Raw genomic sequence first — 25,286 nt, forward strand, 5'->3', positions numbered from 1 at the left:
TTGCACATTGCTTTTACTCTGTCCTGTTGCCTTTTCTCATTCCACCCCAACACTTTTTTTTTCTCTTTCTACCCCCTCACACCTCCCCCTACCCCTATCTCCTTCCTCCTATTGTGACCTTCCTGGTGACAGCTGATGAATCAGAGAGTTGGGGAGACACCGAGCGTCGACTCCGTCACGCCCCGTTAATATGCATGCAAATGTATCACTTGACATTTCTACTACGGTGTGAGCAGTCCAGGGGACAAGGGATGGGTGGATGGGTGTTTGAGTTTGTTGGGGGGGGGGGGGGGGGGGACTGAAAGAGAACAGGATACTGAGAGAGAACAGAAATAAGGACGGACACTAGTATAGTCCTGTGTGTAATTCATACTTGTAGAGAGACAATTACACACAGGAGTACACAAGTGCCCTTTTACAGGGAAATACTCCCATTAGCCACCTGGGAACCGAGCTCACAGGACTGAGTCAGGGGTATACAGGGAAACAAACACATAGTGTATCTGACACTACTTGAAATACAGACAAAGGTAAGGTCAGTTGGAGACCCCGCTGTACTTCTTGTGATACACAGACTTTACACTTTGCACGCATGAAGCGGTGTGAGCACATGAGGCAGCATGGTGAGATAAATCCTGTAGCCCCAGTGACCTTTGCTAGAGGCCTCGCATCCCTGAAGCAGGGGTGTAAATCTCCCACAGTAATTACAGTCTCCAACACCTGCAGTGCTGTATGCAGGGGGCCTGGAGCTGAGTTTGGGTGTGTGGATTCCTGGAGGGGGAGGGGTCTAAGGAAGGAGGATGAGAGGTGAGACATCTTGCCCTCATAATAACTCAGGCCTTTTTTTTAACCATATTTCTCTTGCACCGACCCCAAACATCTCCTGAATAATAAAAGAGAGGTCTGAACATGGGACAGGAGGAGCTGGAGATGAACAATGAGGGGAAAGATAAGGGGAGAGGGCAGGAGAGAAGGATGGGTTAGAAGGAAAGTTGGGGGAGAAATGGACAGATTAGGGGGATTCACATAAAAGCTGCATGAAGAGGACACAAGGTATGGCAGTGTGGGAAAGTATTACTGACCAGGGGGACGTCCTCCTCTATGTTGGTACTGTAGGGCAGGTTGGTGAAGATGGGGTCCATGTCCTGGACATCAGTGATAGTGATAGCTAAGTTGGCAAGCCGGGACAGAGGTCTCAGTTTGTCTTGATCCTGACGGAAAAATATACAAAATAACAGTATTTTCATGTGCATTCATTTGGAGGAATATGTTGGATCTGTGTTAAAGCAGAAAGCAGATGTGATGCTCTGTGTGTGCTGACCGTGGCATTGACAGTCAGCTGATAGGCTGAAGTTGTTTCATAGTCCAGTGATCGAACGATGGTGACGGTGCCACGGGCCCCATCAATTGCAAAGAAAGGAGACAGCGGCTGGAAGGAGAAGAGAACACTGCCTCCTGTGCCCTGGTCCGGATCTGTCGCGTTCACCATAAACACTGATCTTCCTACTGGTGTGTTCTGAAAAACACATTCAAAAAACACACACACACACACATAAGCTTTGAAAGCAAGCCAACAGCAAGGTAAACATGATCCAAGTAAATAACATGATTAACACTGTGGTAGAATTTGAATTTTTTTCTCTCATTACAGTCATAAATGTTGAGGATGAATACTAATATACTAAAGGTAAGACTGAACCTCAGACCTTTATGTAGCTTTATACAGAAGCCTTAACTACAGAGGCACAGAGGACACTTTAATATTAATCATAATTATTGGAACACATCATCCTGGTTGGGGCTGTGTATATCCATGCCCTGCAGTCATTACTGCAAATAACTACTGTATGAATTAATGCTTAATCTTAATAAATATAAGCAATGATTAAGATAACTGCTTTGGCCAATCATTGACTCAGCAGTGTTTCAGTGGCTCAAAAATGGTAAATTGTACAGGCATGTTTTTATCATTTACCATCGTGGATACAAGAAACAGGTTGTACACTTCTCCCTTAAAGGAAGAGCTTCGCACGAAACAATTCAGTCACACCTTGAGGTTTTGTATGGTTTCAGGCTGAGCAGAGTTTCAGAGCAGCAGCATCAGATAATGAGGTAAATGTTGAAACCACATATCAGCTCCCGCTGCAAAACTACTGGACCATGCGGCATGATTTGCAGGAAATCTGGAACATATTATGTCTGTTTTGCAGCTGTAAAAAAATGTTGAAATTTCTCTTGAGTTTAGTTTGACAGAGGACTAATGAAATCATGGTGCTATCTCTCCGTGTATTGGTCCAACCCACACCTGGGCGCAAATAGGGGTTGAAAAGATGATGACTACATTTCTATTTTGAGCTAAACTTTTCACATCCTGTGCATGAAAATGGTTTCAGAAGAGTGACAACACCCAACTGGCAGCAGAGTTTAATTTGGGTGCACAGGACAGATTTATGGCATCTGAGTTAGGCAGAGTGAAATCTTGTCTGCTCTTGTCTGCTGCAGCGTCACTTTGTGAGTTCCTCTGATAAAACAGATTTTGCTCTCAGCATAGGGCAACTTCAATTACTTAGAGATATTCCACTGTCAGAAAATATTTGTAACTTTGTTGTCTATAAATTCAAGCATTGCCTCTATGTGTTGACCCCAAGAATTGCTTCAGATATCCAAAGGCCACGAGTTAAGGAATATTAACTGGGCAGAAAGGTTGTACAATTCCAGAGTACTGTTTGTCTCGGTCATAGTCAGCATCGAAAGTTGGCAAGAGGAAGAAAGAGAAGGCCATATAAAGAGTCCCCAGGTGTTGCTTGTCTGTATGTTTCAGGGACATCCTCATTAATTGGAATTTTATCTCAAAACAGCCACACACACACAATTAATAAGAAGCAAAAATGCCTGGAGATAGAAGGGGAAAAAAGGTTGTGGAGGAGGATGGGAAACATCCAGGTATTTTACTAGGAAGAAACACAATGGCATAAGGCCACTGTTCTCTCCCTTTTGCTCATTTTGCCACTCACACACTCACCTGTGCACACACACAGTCAAGAGTGTGTGGGCTTGTTTACTGCATGGAGAGAGAGTGGCCACATGGGAGGGTCATGATGTTGAACTAAGCTAGGCTCTGAGCCAAAGCCAAAGTGACACGGTAAGCAAGCAGTTGACCCCACAGTCTGTCTGTGCTGGTGTCAAGGGAGTGTGGAGGCGTATTTACATGTGTGTGTGTGTGTGTGTGTGTACCTGTGTGTGGACATACCACTTGTGCTATTGTCTTGTCTCATTGTGTTAGAGTCTTGAAAAATGTGAGTTAGAGCATGTTTATGTTTGTTTGGACAGTGCGATCATGTGGGATGAGACACATGTTCACACCTGGTATTAAATGCAATTTGATTCTGGACGCCTTACCCCTGTATCGAAATGTTCAATATGTACTCCATCTGCTCAACCATTTCTGAAAGTAGCCTGGCTTACATTGTGTTTGGACTCTCCCTTTGACCTTTGACCGTAAATGCCACTGAGCACTCCTTGCATGAGAAATTAGTTCAATTAATGAACATTCTAAGAAAAAGGGAACAGTTCCAGTGGCTGGAGGCATTTGAAGACTGATGTCCACAGAGCCATCAGGGAACAAGAGGCTTATTGGTGTTAAGGGCGACAGTGCCGTCCAAGCAAGACCGGACAGTTCAACGGAAAAAGGTCCAGTTACAAAGTCATTCCAAAACAAATGGTAGAATAAGATTGGCCCCAGACCAGGCTGCAATGCCAATGGAAAATAAAGCATCTATAGATGTAAAGATGGCTTATCATAAAGCTAAAGGTGATAATAACATAAACGCAAGGTCTATAGGACAACTTGCCCATTTTTAAAATAACTCACGTAGAATTTTTTGCTTCAGAGGAGAGAGATCTGATCTTCATGATGATTAAAGAACACATTAAAAATACCAGGGATAAATGCAAAGGCAAGATCAGATCATTCTTTATCTGGATAACATGCAGATCACATTTTACTACCAAGTGTAAACGAGGTGCGAGTATACGGACTTAATGTATTTGTAATTTGTTCAGTAATGAGTAATTAGTGTGTGTGAGACCCTGCTGATGCTCAAGGACATTAGGCCCTCACCAAGATAACACATACTACATGGGAGCAGGGTAAGGCTAAGTGTCTGCCTATATGACTTTACATTACCGCTGCCACAGTCGGCTATTACAGCCCTCTTCAGTCTCCCTGCTTCTGATGTTCTTCTTCCTCGATTTCCCCCCTTTAACTCTCTCCCACTGGTCTCTATGCATGCTTGAGCAGTGCTGGAAACGGGTCTGTCGAACCAGATTAAGCCAGACTGCCACATGGGAATTGAGGGACAGAAAGAGGAAAGAGAGAGCCATGTAGTGCAGCTGCAGGGGCAGACGAAGAGCAACAGATGCCAGGGGGAGCAACAGATATCACAGGGTTCAGTTTCTTAGCCTTGGAGTTGGGACCCGACTGAATGGTCTGATGTAGACAGGTGCACATGCAATGTCTGAGACTGATGCATAGGACGTTAAGGCATTTTAAATGACAATAAAGAGGTTTAAAGTTATTGTTAAGAATATTTACTGTAGATTTAAGTGGGTAAATCACAAACCTCCACCAGCCATTTTAAAATTGAATGCTGTCTCTACAATTTGAAGGGAAAGCATGGGGCAGGGGAGAAAACATCCAAAAACATCAGCTAGACTCAGCAGTCTGATAAATTGGTCACTTTCTGCAGTGGTTTGGTCACTGTCGCTGCAACAGTCTGAGTGTAGCTGGAGCAGATCTGAGCGATAGTTGCCGAGTGAAGGAACAGAGTTACTAATCCACTCCTCCACAACAATAACTGCATTTGAATAAACATCTAAGCTGCATTTCTCTGATATGTTTATTATGCTTGTCAAGTTGTCTACTTATGAGAGAGCTGGAAACACCTGTAAAGGTACCCCACAGCCTGCTGCATGACACTGAAGTACAGGCACACATGAAATGGATAAAAATGCACAAAATCAAACCGAGAGTTGAAGGTGAATTAATTAAATATTCTTGCTTTTGCTTGTTTGTGAGTGCACCCTTGAGTAAATGTGTGTGGCATGGGTGTCTGCTATGTCAACTTTGCTTTGATGTCAAGGAGGCAGTCAATAGTTGAGCATTAGGGCAGTGTGTGTGTGTGTGTGTGTGTGTGTGTGTGTGTGTGTGTGTGTGTGTGTGTGTGTGTGTGTGTGTGTGTGTGTGTGTGTGTGTGTGTGTGTGTGTGTGTGTGTGTGTGTGTGTGTGTGTGTTCGTGTACCTATTTCTGAAACGAGGGAGAGTGAATGTGGATGACATCTGGCTGAGAGTGAGATATGATGTATCCTTTTCTCCCCTAAAGCTTCCCGGTGTCTATCTCCCTGCACAGCAGCCTGTGAAACAATGAGTCATTAACAACGCCTGGTGTCATATGCCACAAGGTTCAGTAAATAACCTAATACACTCTTATTCCAATACATAAGCACATGGCAAACACCAGCTTTGATCGCTGAGATTACAGTGCCACAGTGTTCAAAGCAGTTCAAGCAGCAGCAACTCAGCTTTGCTGAGAAGCACAGATGACCAACTCTCAGCAGCATGTTTGAGTGTATCAGTGTGGCTCTTCAGAGGTCCAGGGTGGATGTGTGCGGCTGAAGATTATCTTTGAGCTTTATTAGACTCTGGAGACTCTGATGCCTTCTCACAGAATCACAACATAACCATTTCCCATTCACCTAATGCATTCTTATCTTCTTATTTCCCATTTATTCCCCCAGGATGACTCTGGAGGTCAGACTGTGCTGTTTGCATAAACAGTATATTCTAATACTAAGAGAAAAACAATAAAGCAACCTATTTAAACAGGTGCCTTGGATCATCAGGCCCTCATGATGAATTTGTCTGCATTCCAGCAGCAGTCCACCACTGCAAACCTGTCTGTAATCCACTCACTGGTTCAGATACAGTCTTCTGCTTGGCCTTCTCTACCTGTCTAGGTCTCAATAGCTTCACCATTCAGACATTGATTGGACCCGTGTGATGCCAATTACAAGTCAATATGTGTGGCCAGGCGCAAAATGCTAGACAGTGAATCCCTCCGATTTTAATAGCCTATAAGACTGTCCAATCACTTCTCCATAAACAAGCAAGACAATAAACAATACCCAGCAAGGACCGAGGTGGCCAGTGGCCATTTAACTGTGTGCTACTGAATGATAGTTGACATGCATTGTATGTGTCACTCTCCATTCCTTCACTGGTGCAACAGCCAGTTGCTTAGCCACGGCTCATATTCCTGCATAAACACCTTGCCAGTGCTCAGTAGCTTTTGAATAAATGGGCACTATTTCCATTGGGAAGTCGAATGTTAAGTGGTGAGACTGTTGGAGAGGGATGAAGAGCGTTTCCTGCTGTATCTTATCTGAAGTGCACTGCAGGAATCACCCTCTTCTCCCTCTGAGAGCTACTACTTATGGAAGGAGAGCAGAGGAGACATATTGTACTCTATATACAGTACAGGAAGACAAGAGATTTAAAGGAAGAACATTCTCTTTTTGGGAGCATGTTCACACATCGTGTTGTAATTAATTCAAATTTTGCCATGAGTGATCCCTCATCACAGTGATGCAATATATGCACATTTTTGCCACATACATTTTAAACACAAGACTGTCATGACCCACTGACAGTTTGGGAATCCAAAGGGCTTTTCTGCAAAGAACCTATGTCTGGGACGTCAAAATATGAATACAGTAGCTCAAGTATACTGCCTGGAGCAGATAATGTCTCTCTTAGTATGAATTCACTTTGGACTTCTTGAAGAAATGCCGATCACAATGTATTCCATGTGTGCCAGTGCCTTGGTTTATTTTTCATACAAAGAGCCACAGTGTACAGTGAAGCTAGAATAAAATGATAGAATTAAAATGTATGTGCTTTTCCATATTGTATCTCATAATTTCTGAAATTAATTTGAGTCTACCTGTTTCATGTCCTTGTAACAAACATGATTCTGCACTGATTAGTTATGAGTTTTAAATTAACACTACCATAAGCTTTGCTATAGCTACTTGGTGTTTTGGATGAGACAATGGGGAAGAAACTAACAGTCCTGAAGGAGTATTTTAGGAGAGTCTAGGTTTGATTGTTCGACAAATATCTCATCGATATTGTGCAACAGACTGGCGTTGCCAGCACAAGATTTTACCAGCACATCCCCAGAGTGTGGCTGGATAGTGACAACATCAGTCTGCATGATGGCCAGATACCTTCTGCATGACAACCTTAAGCTTTTTGTCTGTATGATCACATGTCAGCTACAAATATCAATATAAAAAAATATCAATACAGGCAGTTTCCTGATCTGAGTGAGGATTACATGAGAATGATAGTACTACAAAAAGTGACCAGAAACAAACTGATTATTGGCATCAAGGTTTTAGTGCTGTAATCATGTTACTACACCATCTTCTGCACCTCTCCCCCCACTGAGGTGCACAGTGAGTCAAATACTGAAGCAAGCCAAGTCAAGCAAATAAGCTCATTGCAGGAAATTACTTGTTCACTGGTGTGCCACTGTGTTGCACACTTGCGGCGACATACTGTATAAACAGTGTCCCACGGACTCTCAGTAGACATCCCAGATACACAGATCCATAGAAGAGTGTAAGTCACTACACAATTAATAAATGTTCTTAGGAACACAGCAGGCATCATGATTGATGATTCTGGTCCTTCAGCCAAGTTCAAACAATAGGGAAGAACGGGATTGGACCCAGTGACCACTCCAGCAAGTCAACTGAGATCCTGTGCAGAGATGGCTGAGCCCAGCAGAGGGACAGTTATCTCTGCAGCAATGAAAACAGTTGAAGTCAACTGAAGACCAACATGCAGTATACTAACTCACTACTAATTTAATTTAATTTTTGATGGATATTAGCAGAATCAAGGACAATAAATAGATTTCTAGGAAGAACTGTGAATTATTGGTTGTTGGTTGGACAATGAACAAAGGGTCTGCAGCTTCCTGTATCTTCTGTAGTTGATACTTTAGCTGTCCAATTCAATCTTGGGATAATGTTTGTAGTTTGAGTAAATGGAAGTGATAAAACAGAGTGAAAGAGTCTGATTACTTTTCAAATCCTCTCCAGGCACAAAATGGGGAATAATAGACAAAATATGACAGAATGCAAGTTACAAGTATGAAAAAGACTCAGAGGAAGACACCCAGTGAGAGAAAAGAAAAAAGGCGCAACACAGTTATGAGCATAAGAACAGGAAAATCTGTCACTAACAGCCATCTCTAATAAAGAGGGGACTCCCCATTCTCTTTTAACTGTACCTCTGCTGTATTATAAAGAGGGGTTTACACAGCCGTCTTTACCGTCTGTGTTGAAGGCAGCAGTGAAATTCTTATATTGCTGTGGGCTACATTTTAGGTTTAACATAACAAGGGGACTTTTGGGGCCCTGGAGCGTCAATGCTAGCCACACCTCGGGACTACATGGCCCAGCATCCCTCTGGGACCTTGAGTAATGACAGCAGCTAGAGTCCACTGAGGACTGGAGCAGTAAGTGTAATGGATTCCAGTGGTTAAACATCAGCTCTCTGCTCTAGGGAGTCCTTGAGAGAGTGGTTGTCAGAGTGTGCGACAATGCTCTGTCCAACAATGACTTAGTTTAATTCATTATGTCACTCTAGTGTTGGAAGTACTGAGGCCAAATTCACTGAAAGTGTGAAGGCAAATTATCCTCTTCGGGTGCAAAAACTAAAAGCCCCAAATTAGTGTATGATTTGTCAAAGAAAAAAAAATTACACAACTCAGTGGGCACATACAGTGCTATTGACAGCCTAGTGAGAGGGGACAATGAGATATGAAATATAACATTTGAATTTCTCTGCATTCTACCCAGCACTTAATAGTCATTATCAGCCAGAATGTGAAATGTAAAAAAAAAGGAAATGATAAACATCTTGCATTGATAGCCTGCCACTACTTTTTGGTTAAAAGCAGGGTAAATAAGTAGTATTTGTACGCTGCACTTTCCCTTTCCTCTTAGGAAATGTAGATTTGTCTCCATTACAGTTTGTTTAGTGTTCTTCTATTCATCGGCTAAGTGCATATAACTGGTAAATATAATCATTACCGTTTTTGGCAAACTCTCAGTAAGTTAATACATCATCTGAAAAATGACCAGAAACAACCCTAAGTGCCAGATCTATGCCAGCATGCCCAGCCATACTTAAGTTCTTAAATAGTTTAGGATTTGCTTATCTATGATATTTACAACAACACAGACACTGCATTGATTTTGTGTTTTCACATGTTCAACCTGATATTTTCTAGGCATACGGTTCAGTTATTATGTGAACACAGAGACTTAAGAATAAAATACCATCAGATATGTACCGTAGATGACAGAGATCTTGCATTGTGATCTGATAGCTCATTGATTTTGTAATAGTTTTATAAATATCCACCGATCATTTTAACTTGCTGTCCCTTGGCACTATCCATGTTCATGGACATTCTTCTCAGTTACCTCTCGATTCAGTCACGACATGCCATTTTTGTTATTTGAAGTCGAGTTGACTTTTTGTCCTACAGTACCTGGTAAAGGCCATGGCAAACCGACAGACTTTTGAGTACAATGCTCTGCTCTTATTTTGTCAGAAATGTTAAAGACATGATGATTTGCAGGGGCAGCATTGGGGCTTTGGCCCCCTGCTGCTGACAGCTCCAGAGGCCCAGCTGTTCACTACAATAGAGCTATGATTACACCTACACTTCTCGCAAGGTTCTCAGTTCCTCCCAGGCTGTCTGCTCTCCGCTTCCAACGCAGCAGGTATGTGATTGTACCAGCTCTAACCCTTTCACTTCTTGCCTCTTACAACCTCCGTCCCTCCATGACTGCCTCCCACATCTGCAGCCTTGTCACTCTACCACTGGCATTATTCTGACCTATGCCAGGGAATGTATTGCAAAGTAAAGGATCTAATAATTAAGTGAGAAGTATGAGGAGCAATAGATGTTAACTTAAAAAAAAAAAAAAAGCTTTCCGTCAAAGGCAAAATGTTTCTAGTTTGTGATTAGCTAGCTTTACCTTTGTGGCATTATTTTTTTATTTCCATGTATGAAGTTGAAATTATATTAAGTATCTGGAAAATCTGAAAAAAACAACTGAACCCTTGTAGCTGTAGAGAAGTTTAGTGAGTTTTTCATACCAACAAAATATTTTGTGTTCAATTATTTTATCTATATGAAAAAATAACTATTCTTGATTTTACACAAATTAAAAGAATACCTAGTAACTATATTAGCTCCTGACTATAGTGTTAAGTGTAGTGTTAATTGTGAGACAAATAAATGTCTAACCTCACATAAAAAAAAAAATAATGGCTTGGATAGTGCTTTTCATCATGTCACTCAAAGAGCTATGGAGAAACTATATTCATTCATACATACCAAATTCACAATGGTGGTGGTAAGCTCTGTCTGTAGTCACAGAAGCATGTCCCCTCTGATCACCACCAAATTCATACACATTCACACGAGGCAAAGCTGTCTTGGGACACTTCACCCAGGCCCAGTCCCCACCCAGACCCACCAGGTGTCCCTGTCTTGGGACACCTTACCAGACACACAACGACAGTGACTGGTCTGGAACAGGATTCCAGTAAATGGACGACCAACTTTACCTCATGAGCCACTGTCACATATTCAGGCTACAAGCTCTTTCAAAGCAATCTAGGAAGCTTTTGGAGTGCTAAGTAACACTGTCAACTACAATATGGGTGTAGATCTGTCAAAAGTTGATATAAATTACTTGCTCCTGGATGAAATTTCAATTACAGCATGTCATGTCTATGGTTATTACCATTCTGAGCAAACACTTGTTACAGCCATTTCTTGCAGGTACAATTCAACATTCTGATTCCCTGCCTTGTTGCATGTCATTTACATTCTTAACAGACTAAAACAACATGCAATTTGCATGTGACAGTGAAGAATCCAAAACCTTTTCAAACGTAGGACTCAAAAATCCACTTTGGAAAAAACAACAACATAGTTTTAGCAAGTTCTGTGCCAAAATGTGTCACTTGTGTCACTTGTACATATTTTTTGATCAAAGTCACAGCCCCTGCAAAACCAAAATCAGCCTAAAGGCCGCCCAAGTTCCCCTTCTATATAGCTAGCCTTTCTATTGGTAAAATAAACCCTCAAACACAATAATATAATCCTGTCCACAGCAGAAGAGCTTAGTGCTATTAGATTTAGGGATGGGCTGTCATTGATCCATTGAAAGGAAAAAAAAGTTAACACCCAAAAAAGTTAACACCCAAAAAGGCCTGAATCACAAACACACATCAGAATCATCTGTACGTATCAATATACTATAGAGAACATAGCAGCTTCACAACTATATATAACACAGAATCTAATATATAAATAGGTGACAATTTCACAGTGTGCAGCTTTGGCAGTGATGCTGAAGCAGGTGAATCATGAGAACACTTAAATTAATCATAGAGGTGACACACACAGCTATATTTCACATTTGAAAATTAGCTTATCAATAATTCACTGGTATTGAAACAAGACTAAGTGTCCTTCATATGCGAGACTTCAGCAGTAAGTAGGAAAATTATACAAAAATGATTTATACCCTACTGAAGAGTCAGAGTGCTATACGGTAGCTTACTTTGAAACGTGCACTTTAGTCTCCAAATAAACATCCATGTACTGTGAGAGTGGAATTTGTAGTTGTTTGGCTGTGCACCCTGTGACTACAGGGACTTTAGGAGAGGCAGTAGTTTGCCAGATGTTGTGTTATATTGTGTTAAGCTGTTCTTACAAATATGTCCAACAAATTCTGTAAACATCCCTTCAGAGGCCCTGTTCAGACCTGGTATTAACATGTGTCTTGAGTGATATGATCACATGGATAGCTTTATGTATGGCACTTAACACCTGGCATTGAAACATGACTTCACATGTGTCTTGACAGACCACTTGTGATAAACTCTCAACTCCCTGCTCTATGCAAAAACACGGTGCTAGTCTGTGGCCAAGGACAGTCAGTTGTAGAGGTGGTCCTGGAGGCATCTGAATTCACATTGCTAAAAGAATGTGGTTACACATCCCAGTGTGGTCAGATCTCAAATGCATTTACACACACACATACAGTACATATACCCGGCCTAAACCTAATTACAATCCTAATGCAAAAAAAAAAAGTCTTAAGTCCCAAAGTTTGCTATTTAAATATCTGGGGTCCAGCATTTTGGTCCTCACAAAGCTGCTGTATGCCACCTATACAGTGGGTTCCAACAAATAGGTGGCATAAAGCCACTTATGCACACACAGACTACTACACACATTTCTTGCAAAGACATGTCATGGAAGAGCGTTCCTGATGCATTCATATCCATCCATAGTAAAACAAGCCCTCACAGGGCGATAACAACTTTAAACATAGTGCTCACAAACCACTGAGACCAAATGTTTGTTGTTACAATTCCGCTCAGGTTATACTTGTAACATGGCTGTGCAAAGCTACACCTATGATAACGCACTGGACACTGAGGGGCTGAGGAGGCGTAATGAAACCCACCTCATAAAGCCCTTCAATCTTTACAGTCTAAGTGGTAAAGCTAGATGGCTGATGCCACCACTGCAAACCTGATTGTTGAGTGGTATCTTGAGCTGAGCTTGAACTAAGAGATGGGCTACTGGAGTGACAACATGCAATTTGTTGATATGCTTATCCTGCTGATAAGCACAACTCCAATTCCAGGAATGATGTATTCCTGGAAGAGGGACCGCTGGTAGGGAGGTTTGCTCTGACACTGAGGGGTGGCTGGTATGCTACACTGCTCATTAAATGTGCACTGATTCTCCAGTTCTGAGCGTGTATGTCTAAGAGTGAGAGAGTGAAGGTGGAAATGAAACTGAAACTCCTGTTTAACAGTAGGTAACCGTGACTGTAAATTTGATTAGTGACACTTGAAGACATTAGTAAGATAGCCATGCAATTTTTAACTGTGAGATAAATACAGAAAAAAATCCTCAGTGTCATGCCAGTTCTCGAAGTAACATATCAACTCAACCCTAAAAAATAGTATTTTTTGAGATGAACAGATGAAAGAGATTGAATAAGAGTGAAAAATGCTAAATATCTGTCCAGGGATCAGTCCAACTCCTGATCTCCAGGGATCAGTCCAACTCCTGATCGCATGCAAGCTCTGGCAATGAAGGACAAAAAACTGCTTGTAAGGTGCAACCTCCAGGTCATGTCTTAAATGACAAAGAGTTTACACCAAATCATATTGTTAAAATGTAATACTTTTTTGTTTTGTCAAAATTCAAAAGACACACAAAAAGAATGGATTAAATGTTTTTTTTTTTTTTTTTTTTTTTTTATTAATTTGTGAAATGCTGCATTACTACATTTCTGCATCTGTCCCAGACAGCCCTAAAGCAGCAGGTGCATTAGTGACAAAAAGCCAGTCAGTGAGTTCTCCAAACAGTATTTTTCGCTTTCTCTTGATCCCTCCGACCCCTGAACATTTCTGTGCTGATGACAAGAGACATTGTATGATGAGGTGAGCTTAAATGATGTGAAAGGCACACGCCCACTCTTAAAAAGGGACTTACAGATGTATCTATAAATGACAGTTAATAATAGTGGACTGGAAGCATCTGTATTCCCAATCTTATGTATGTCTATATGTTCTATCTGAAGAACTGTAGCTGTTTTAATAGACTATGATTGGTCTTGTCAGAAAATCAATTGCTCTCCTCACTGGATTGACAATATTGTTTGAATGGACTTCTCTCACATGGCGCCATTCATTTTCTCCCTTTTCCAATAGTAGTTAGACCTTTCCTGGAAATTGATTTGACCTCCTATTTCCAGTGAATTTCTGTTAAACTGGTCATGATTACATAATACAAGACATAATATGGAGAAAGTCTTTGTGTGTAGTCTACACATGGGCAGAAAAAAATATCTCACATTATAACCTTCTTCCATTTTGTCTTATGCTGCTTCTCTGTGTATCCACTGGCCTGGCTGAGTGAAGGGCCATTTTCTGGGGAAGCACTCAGCTGAACAAAATGATCTCACACCAACAGACATCGAGAGGAGCTGTTTTTGAAAGGCAAGGACAGCCTATAAATATGTGTTTTTGTGCGGCTGTATTCATTATATGAGTGAGTTGATGGACCTCAGGTGTGTATCTCAAACCTGGGCCACACCACTAACCTTACATGTGTGTTTGCACGTGTGAGTTTGCATTTGATAATGGCCAGGAATGATAGAATGAGAGTGTGCTATAAAACTGCTGCCTTTCACTTAAATGTGTTGACACAATATTATTGTAGTCTACACCATAATAATAATGTACTTATATACTTATATTTCAAGATATTATTTTCCATATATTATTCTTGTGTTTTGTGATTTGGATAACTTTCTTCTCAGATATATAGTGCTTATTTTTGGCCACAATAGAATCCAGATTATATAATGGCCTAATATAACATGTCTGGAGTACCATTACACCAACAAACATGGTTTAGCCTACAAGATCAACAGTCTGATGCTTTGTGGAACAGGGTGGTCAGGGATGGAGTCAATTTCTTAAGCCCTATTCACACGGGATTAGTATTACCTGGGGACCTCTGGTGATTTGTAAATACCCCCCCCCCCACCCCACCCCTACGTCTGTGTTTCTTGCGGTGCATTCGCACGGGATAAGTGAAGTCTGTATTTTACTCGAATTTACTGACATTTCGGCCCGGATGTGATGTCAAAACCGCGCACACGTCGCAATCCATTGTCGCGTGTGCAGCGCGAAAGCGAGATGGCGGCAACGCGGAAAAAGAACAGGCATTGGAGCCGAGAGGAAACCCTGCAACTGATAGCTGTGTGGGGCAAGCCACGGTACCAGCGACAATTTGAGAACATGGTTCACAACCATGTGGGAAAACATTCACAAATGCCGCTCATTATTTCCACCGCAGCCTCCATGTTTCAACCCGTACAGTACGGTTCCAAACGGGGAAGAAGTAGAAAAGGCGCGCAATAAAAACAACAAAAACAAAAAATGCCCCACAATTACTAAGATGCAGATTCGCACGGGACTAATTTTACCACGGGACGTCGGTCTTGGTGAAATACTGTATACTGTAGTAGGTAATTTGCGGGGGAATTTTTACTTTACAAATTACTGACATGGCGCATTCGCACGGATTAAGATCACAGACGTCCTAAGCAATTATTACAAATTACCAGAGGTCCCCAGGTAATACTAATCCTGTGCGAATAGGGCTTTAGTCAGGATAAGTTTTTCAGTCATTGCATTAGCCTCTTAGAACTGGGACTTTGTTCAGAGAGACCATTTTGTTGTAATGTTGTTGTCAGTGTGTGTTGCACTTTATACATTATACTACACTGTACATTAACAGTGAATAATACAATTGCAGTACTTCATTTCTAAACAAACACAAATGCTATACTGTGGGTCATTTGAGCAGCAGGTGATTACGATCCGTTAGGTTTTAAGGTCATCCAATGGTGGTAGTAATTACTGTATGACGTTTGACAATGGATAGATTGATCAGTTTAATGGCCTGAAGGCTCAGAGTTCAGGTTCATGCATTTGGAATTACACAGGTTGCAACCGGGATTTAAGTCAGAGTAGTATTTCAGGTAGTGGTCATGGTCAAAGTAAGGATTTTAAGAGATAGGGAATCATTGTAGCCACTGGGTGGGTCCTCATGAGGACAAGTACAAGGATGTGTCTGTGTGTATAGATGGAGCCTTTTATCTGTAGAGAAAAGAAACAAATAATGTCTTTATCTCCTGATCAGTCTTCTCCACCAACTGCCTAAACCCAGCCTCCCTGTCAGAGCTCATGGCTGACTGCCTCCAAAGAACCGGGGCTGTTTGTTTAAATGTAAAGGTAATCAGGTCCAGCATGCCGCAGGGATCCACCCAGCCAGTGAGAGACAGAGAAGGCAGATGGGTGGATCCCGGGGGGAGGGTACAAGGACGGGCCACAGTGCTAAGCCCTGCACCCTCTTTCTACCTGTTAGGGATAGTAATCTCTCTCAATAGTAAAAGTGAAAGTGAAATTTTGTTTTATTTAACGGTGCAACCTGTAGCTTTTTTTGAACTTGAGGTGAAGTGTCTGTATGAGGGCACTTACAGCTTGGAGAACCACAACAAACCATTTCTTTGGTCTTGGTCAAGTAGGGTGAAAGCAGATGCTCTGATGGTCCCAGAGCCCCAGACTGCCTTAAACGTCAAACCTGACATTATACTGTCCAAGGATTGAATTGACTACTACAGTTAAAGGTATTGGTAAGAAAGCTTTCCATCTCAGTTTTTTTTCTTACTAAAAGGGTCAATGGACTATATAAATACTGTGAAAATGCCAAGGGACTTGATCCATGGAGAAATAGACTAAGAAGATGTGCCTTAAAACGTGCCATTGCCATAAGCTTTACTTGTGTGATCTCACAGCTATACAGTCAACTCCCTCAGCCTCGCACAGAGCACAACCCTCTGTTTTAACTTCATTAACAACAAAACACCAAGCAATCATATCAAACTACAAGAACAATGTTGAGGAAATGCTGCAACATTGTCAGATGTCAGGAAGCCTATATATCATTACTCAGCCACCCGCAAGGATAGCAATATTGTGGATATACAGTAGCTTATGTTTTTCTGAAATACTGGAGCATTTTACTTGTAATTTGAGTGTTTGTGTGGCTCAGTTTAGTGCTGACTCACCATCACAGTTTACATTTACTGCTCAGTTGTAGCAGACTATAATAACCTGTGGTTGACCAGGCTGCGACTGACTGTGAAAACTGTATGTCAATCAGAAGGGAAGCACAGAGTCTCTTTTAAGAAGGCAAAGTGCACAGATATGCATATGTAAGTGTACATTGTAGAAATACAGGTAAGTTCATGTTATGAATGTGTGGTCCTCAAGGAAAAGTCACATTTAGTAAACAAAAGATAATTAACTACCTGATAAAATACACTGGAACGTAAATGAAATGAGCCTGTTGTTCTCGTACATTATTTTCTTGTTCCTCTTCACTTCTCCTTTTTTGAGAAATCATTTTTTAAAATAGAATTAAATGCAAATTGGAGTGGAGCTGATGATCATATAAATGGCTGTTGCCTAGGGGAGCAAGGCACTAGCTTTATTTATTTATTTGTCATATTTTTCACAGTTCCCCCATAAAACTCTAAATTTAATCAGTCCACCCTTCAACAACACAGGGAAATCAGGGACTAGTTGAAGTGTCTTTGGGTTTGTGCATGTGGGCAGCTATTTATTGTGTTTCTGTTGAGAGATATGTGACCAGAGGCTAGGAAACAGACAGAGAGATTAACCTGCAGCATCCATCGACCTGTACAGCTTCATTAACATCATGTAAACTGGTGCTGTACATTGTTCAATTAGCCGGGCCCTGTCTGCTTTTGTTGCTCCATATTCATAATCTTTACTATTCACACTGAGGGCAATCAGCTGTAAAGGTTCACATCTGGAACAACATTACAGAGCTCCATAATACAATACTGAACTTTACGTAGCGGCTGAAAAGCATTTTATAGCAGCTGGATTATGTTTGCACTCACTCACCAGTACAAGCGGTCTGATTTGAATTCACTGGGAGTGAGGGAAACATTCTTTGGGCAATTGCCCAGAACTAACACGAAGGGGAGAGATGGAGTGAAGAAGTGAGAATAGATTTAGTCAAAGACATACAGAATAGAGTCTAAACAAAACAACAAAATCAACATGAAAGCTGACTTCAAATCAAAATATCAGTTTTCTGATTTGTCATTGACTTACCATTGATACAGTAGGTTGACATCTCACTTGAAATGAGTCACTGTGGCCAAATGACTGTATCAAATCTATGCTAAACCTGCACAAAGCGTGACTTCAGTCACAGGTAGGCCTATTTTGAGGTTTCATAAAGATTTTATCTTTCTGGCATGAAGGCCTTATTTTCTTTCCATCTCTATAACTGTTACATGCACACAACCCTCCCCGAATCCTCCTCTGGTCTTGCTTCAAACTACCTTCCAGTTTATGCATCTAAAATTCTGTCTAAATAGTTTACACTTGTCCATGCAGATTGTATGGGGTAACATGATGTCTTAAAGGAGACATATTATGCCCCTTTTCCACAAATAAAATAGTTCCCAGGAGTCTTAAAGACATGTCTGTGTCATGCTTCGGTCAAAATACCCCAAGGATCAAACATCACAGCACTCAAGACAGCCCTGTTCAGAACGACTGGTTTCAGTGCCTGTCCCTTTAAATGGAAACAAACCACTGCTCACCCGCCCCGTCCCCTCTACTGGTACCGATACTCACAGGTAAGGGTGATATTATGCAAATTCGAAAACAAATTTCTATGTCAACTTAGGAAACAGCCTGTAAAACCACATGGATTTCAACCGGGAGCCTGCATATTACAGATTTATTTTTGTCAATTCTCACATTTTGGGGGCCAGAAGCCAAGACAAACACCTAAGAGCCTTCAAAAAGTGATATTACATTGTGGTTTTACAGCATAAAGGTCATGAAGAAGTTTGAAACCATTAATTGGTTAAGTCTCATTGTACACAAGGGTTTTCACAAGGTTTTCTGAAAGTTCGGCGTAGTGTTTTTTTTATTTGAGAGGGGATTATTTCTACGTAACAAATCTGTGGTGATTATGCACTCCTCGTCCGGAGGAAGTTAAAAAAAAAGTTACTGGCAGGTTGAAGCAGTTACTTTTAAGCTTTTCATTTTAAAAGTGGTAAGGCAATTGTTATTTCTTTTCGTTTGACTGACAACAGCCTATACTGTAGTCTTTTACTTGTACGTGATGTTATGCCTCTGTTTCGAGAATGCATCCAAAATCACACACTGGTGGTCAGAACTTTCTCTGCATCGATTATTTCCTTCTTTTTCAGTTTAAACAAATAAAACTTCCAAAACGAGGGGTCTCCTTAATGCTTAATGGCATGGGCATGGTATATAAGGGCCTATTGGCTCACATCATCCAGAGAATGATGAGCAGGAGAGAGAACGGATAATGTTTTCTCCTGCTCCACTAGCATTGTGTCCTGTAGAATTTTATAGTGGAGATACTCTAGTTTGTCTATAACAGGGAGTGTCTCTACTAACGTCAGATAAGGTCATACATTTTCAATCAAATATATTTTCCTTATTAAGCTCCTGGAAACAACATGTAGTGATGCTGTGTCACAAAGCAAAGGCCACATCAAATGAGTGAGGGGACCGTTTAAACTGCACTGTGTGAGCGATGAGATATGCCAGGTTTAGTTAAGCAAGCAATTGATTGATCCAGCACATTGTATGTTCATTTCACAATAAATAATCATGGCAGCACTTCTCATTGTAGGGAAAAGAGAGCAGTTTTTATAAGCTGCATTTCCCGCTGTGGTAGAGCCAAGTCTGTGGACTGTGCAAAGCGTCACATCAAAAGAATTCACTATGATTGTTAAAAAGTCAACTTTTAGTTCAATTTGTTGGCCTTTCACGGTATCTGTTTTGTATTATTCTGATCTACTGACTCCATTTGTACAGAGTGTTCCTTTGAATCTCACTTTTCCTGGTTGGTATGCCATAGCGTGTCTCAGTTCCCTCTAATTTCTATTGCAGAGGATACATAAGAAATATCTAAATCAATGTGAGACAGCAACAGTGCCCAGTGTTTGAGGCAGATGACCGAGAAGCTGCACTTTACACAGCGTGTTACAAAACAAAGTGTACAGCCAAACATCAGGCCATCACATCCCAGCAACATCACATGAGACTCAACGTGCAGTCCGCTGCTTTTCAATAGACACGCTGCTCTCTGTCTACTGCCGTCTTTCTATCCTCTCTCCTCTGTGTGCACTTGTTTTCCAGTCTTTTGTGCGTTTTCTCCACATCGTGAACTCTGTACCCCTGAACCTCTCCGTTCTGCAGTCTGGTCTTATAGGTACACTGCACTCTATATCAACATCTCTTTCTATCCGTAGCCTCGGGCATGGGGTATTGTGAGGGCAGATGGGGCTCTACTTCCATGGGTCTTAATGTCTCAGGTGACACACACACACACACACACACACACACACACACACACACACACACACACACACACACACACACACACACACACACACACACACACACACACACACACACACACACACACACACACACACACACACACACACACACACACACACACACACACACACACACACACACACACACACACACACATACAAATATACATGCTTACTTTTCAATAAATAATTCACCACATTCAAGCTATTGCAGATGGGTCTGACTACACATATCCAGACTGCCTTTCTCCTGCACTATGACTCCAGGTGCCTTAATTTTCTCATGCATTATTCCAGTGCTTGAAGAATGCCACTGATAACTCCCCAAGGTAAAGTGTGTTTAGGTGTGTGTGTGTGTGCTTTAACTCATCGCTCATATCTCCAACTTTCAGCAACTGGAGTATTAAAATGATTCCATCTGCTTACCAGCTAAGGAATTCTAATAGGACTGGGGTGTTTGATGGGCAAACTATCATGGTACACTGAGATGTGTATTAGTATGCAGAAGTTTTATTTTCAATAACTGTGAGTGGAAGAAAGCAAGAGGGAAAATAAGGAGAGGCTTAGATGATGGCAGAAAAATCAGCCTGGTAGAAGTTATGAGCAATTAGAATAAAAATGTCTAATTTCAATCTCAACATAATTATCAGCCAAAAACATTTTAATCTATATTCCAGGAAGTCTATACTAGCCATCTGCTCTGGTCATAGAGTCAGTAACGTTGATGTACTGCAATGCTCTGGCAATTTGTCAAAAAACATTAGACTACTTTGAACCACACCAGGCTGGTTATTTAGAACAAAAAAACAGCTTTCATTTTAATGACACAACATGTCTATACTGTACATAGTATGTGTGAACTGAGAGGATTCATACTGCTGCTGAGTGAAATTTTTGTGATACCCTGTATAATTTTATCACTGGGGCTCCCTGTATGTTCTAGACCTCATGACAATGGAGTTGTGTACTGCAGATCTAGATGAAAAACAGTACATTGTACTGCCATATATCAGTAGTACACTACAAAGTCAATACAAAATGTTCACACAGCCCACTCCAGTGATCTCAAACATACTCCCCAAAGCTCGGGTGTAATTTGAGCTCTAACTGGAACAGAACTGAATTGATCTGAAATGAACTGAAGTAAATGTGAAAGTCACATACAGAAATACAAACAGATCTGAGCAGACTGAGAGGCTGTACAGAGAAACCGCGGCACTAGTGGGGTCCGTTTGCAATCACTTCATGTAGCTCTGCAGCAGAGAGGAGTGGGGACAGAGAGATAAGCAAGCGAAGAAAAGTACAGCATGTAGGAAGAAGACTGACGTGAACAAGACAGAAACACTTTCACTTTCAGTTTATCACAGAAAAATATATCTAAGCGTTACAAGGTTTAGGCTGTGTTCTTGTTGGAGAAATATCAGTAAAAAGCACGGGCAGCACTAATGACACCAATGTAGAATGGATATGTGTATAATTATCTCTTATATGAAGTGATCACTGCATGGCAATTGGTATTTTCTGCCACATAGCAAATATCCCAACCTGTTATTTCCACCACCTCTTTCCCCTTCCATCTCTCTCTTCATCTCAATTAGCAGAAAGTGACATTGTCAAATTAAATTACATCCTGTTGATGAGACATGACACAAGTGGAGTGCTCAGTAGAGATCGGGAGGAATGTTAGGACTTGTCTGAGTTTTGGATCTCAATCCCCTGTGCTCATGCAACAACATTTTGTAATAGATTCATTTATTGATTCATTTAGCAACTCCTGAAATGTTGCCTTAGGTTTTGTATTAGCAGTAGTTCCTAAATGTCTGACACTTAAAGTAGTTGAATTGCAATCCAATAGCTTTTCTCCTGACAAAAATGTCTCAATTTTTCTCCTCTCTCCTGCTTCCTCCTTTTTCTTCTCTCCCACTTTAACCTATCTTTTCTATAAGCTGGGTCCTGGCGGGCATAGAGGGAAGAGTGGAAGACATGGGAGAGGAGTGGACGAGCACACAACTCAATTATACATCAAAGCACTTATGTTGGGGACATGGGGGGGGGGGCAAGAAGAAGGGGTTTCAGTTGGATGAGGAGGGTCTCTGGTGACAGGTGGCGGTTGTCATGTCAGCTGCTGACTACAGGAAGCACTGACCTTGCTTACTTATGGGAGGTAATACTGACTCTTCTCTCTCCACCACTTGGCATAAAATTAAAGAATACAACGCACCAAAGAGTCTCATTTCTCCACAAAACATCTCAACAATTCTCCTGTCCAAAGGCCTTTTAACTGAGCAAATTTAAAAACCTAATAATTTACTCACAGCCGAACAGTGAATCACAAACTGTGTATTCTGCTTTACTCCCTGAGGCAAGGAGAAGATACCTCACATAATTCTGTCAATTATTTCCATTTCATTAAAACCCAAATGATGGTTTAAATTACTTGAATCTTTTTTCACGAAGAATGACATTGAATTTGAGATTTTTGCTTGACCTCCGTTTCTTTAACAACTGATTTCCTGTCCTTTGTTTTCTTATTTGGCTCATTATTACTTTTAAAATATTAATTGACTGCATCCAGTCAAACACACTTGGCTTTTCTAGGTTTCTTAAGCACCACAGTAAGATAGTTAACTGGGATAGAAACATGTTGATTGATTCAAATGTTCATATTGTTAAAGGGATAGTTCAACATTTCCGTCTCGTAACGTTCTGTTATTATCTCATAGCGTGGTGAACGTGCAGGTCACAACTTGTCCACCAGAGCGTTTTAGAGTTGTTGGATTGTGTATTTGATGAGTTTGATGAGGGAAACCAATACATTTCATTAGCCTCCGTAGCGTAGCTATAAGCAGCTCACGGCTCTGCTCCGCTGTTCTAAAAATAGCTTGCACTGACTATTAAACGTAACAAACCACTCCTAAAACGTCAGGGTTTGACAGAATGACCAACGATGCTGGTCGAGAGGCCTAGTTTCTTCTATTCAGGAAATGCCAAACAAACATGACACTGCAAGATGACACCAGACTGACTAGAATGACAACCTGAGAATGAAACAGAGATTTGACAAGGATAGGCTGCAAGTTGGAGCTTAAACATCTGTTTGCCACATTAATTAGTTTGAGAGTTGTTGTGGTTGTCACATATGCCTGCTGTAACATAGAGCTGTAAAACCTGGGATCTGGGGTGTAAATTGAACAACAAATAGAGTGGCAAAAAAAAGAGAAAGAAAAAAATCACATTTGAACAAAAACATTAAAACCAGATGAGTCCAGTTCAGTTGTACTTTGTGTAGAGGAGAGTAAAGAGTTGCGACTAGTTAAATTTCATTCACAGCAAGCTTAATGCTCCTAATGACATGTTATTATTAAACTGGACTGCACTGTTCACTTTTTCTTTACTTCTCTATAATGCGTAATAGCTCTCTCCCTACCATTCCAATTGTGGAAGTGACAGCCAAAATAGATTTGACCAAATTGGAAAGGCTGTAAAGCTCTATTAAGACAAATCTGGCCAAGGTTGGAAGAACAGAGGAGGAGGGAAATCAGACGAATAGTGAGGAAGGTGCATATTGAGACAAAGAAGAAGACAGACAGAATGAACTGTTACATAATTTGCATAATGACAAATGGAGCTCTGGTGAGGTTAAAGGCATGACTTGTAGCTGCACATTCTTTTTCCACCTATTAATTTATTCCCTTTTTCAACAGAAAATTGTTCCTGTGACCATGGAACCATACACACTGCAGTAAGAATTAGAGAGAATTAATGGTCTGTCTTTCCCTCCCTCTCCCACAGACACGTAAACATAAACGCAAACAAAAGCAGCTGTAGAGTACGGAAGGCTTTGTTAGCAAAGTCCTGTCAGAATTCACAATTCTGTCAAGTGAGGGTTACGGGGAAGGAGAGCGCCAAAGGCAGGGTGGGGGTGGGGGTGGAGGTGTGGGACCCGAACACTTGAAAGAAAGGGAGAGGGAACGACAGGTTGATTTATTCAAAGAGTGAGGAGTGGGTGAATCAAACTTTAATGGCTTTGGGGAGTGCAAGCCGATCTCTCTCCCCTTTCAATCTTACCCCTCTCACCAGTCTTTCCTTGTGCCCCATCTTACTTCCCTGACTTCCCTCTCTCTGTCTGTCTCTCCCGTTTCTCACTCTCTCTCAGAAATGCACTGGTCACTCACATACACCAGGCCTATCGTCTTTTTGACAGACAAATCTGCACCCATCTCTGCATAGCACGCAAATCAAGGTGCTCTTCATGCTCAGTGGGATAAAGTAAATGACAGAAACATAAAGCGAGGAAGAGGATGCGATTTACCTTCATGAGTGGCAGCGTGCATGAAGCCCTGGCAGTATTTGTTGCGTTAACCCCTGGACTGGAAAGGATGTGTGGAAATATTGTTCTACAGGCTTGACATCCTCTCTGACAACTAACTTAAGCGGCCATTTGCCCTGAAAAGGATTACTGAGGTCTACAAATGAATCATCCTGCATGGAAGTGAAAAACCACACTCACTCATTTCAAGACTGTACTATCCACACACAAAAACAGGCTGGAATATAATGAATATCTGCAAAAGGAAAATTAGCCTCCCACTCTGCCACACACACACACACACACACACACACACACACACACACACACACACACACACACACACACACACACACACACACACACACACACACACACACACACACACACACACACACACACACACACACACACACACACACACACACACACACACACACACACACACACACACACAAATCCATCAGTGGACTGTTTCTGCTTGAAATATGTTAACAAACAGCTGGTAACACATCCTGAGCCTGTATAAAAACTGGCCATATTGTGGTGTATAAAAATGGATGAGTTTATGTGCGAGTTGGATTAGTTTGTAGAGGATGATCATGTGTTAGGTTTAAATGAGTGCTGTCAGACATTATCATATGAACAGATGTAAAAAGAAAAAAAAAAGAAAGAAAAGTGCAAAAGAGCTTCCAACTGTTTACTGTTTCAAACACTTCCTTTCTAAAATCACTTTCTTGTTAACTGTATTCATGATTTCATTATTCAGTATAAAGGATATAATGCAGAGGAACAG

The 25,286-nt window shown here is 41.2% G+C and overlaps 1 protein-coding gene across 1 annotated transcript in view; it reads right to left on the reverse strand.

Annotated features, from left to right (window-relative positions):
- The window catches only part of cdh23 (cadherin-related 23), a gene marked incomplete at both ends in the record, with an annotated part of 141,460 nt that overhangs the window by 83,907 nt on the left and 32,267 nt on the right, over window positions 1-25,286 (reverse strand). The window contains 2 exons of the mRNA XM_083987632.1: window positions 1,083-1,211; window positions 1,322-1,516. Coding sequence (XP_083843758.1) covers window positions 1,083-1,211; window positions 1,322-1,516 — 324 coding nt within the window. The remainder of the gene's footprint in view (window positions 1-1,082; window positions 1,212-1,321; window positions 1,517-25,286) is intronic.

The sequence above is a fragment of the Trachurus trachurus genome, assembly GCF_905171665.1.
Source record: "Trachurus trachurus genome assembly, chromosome: 15".
NCBI classification, from domain to species: Eukaryota; Metazoa; Chordata; class Actinopteri; order Carangiformes; family Carangidae; genus Trachurus; species Trachurus trachurus.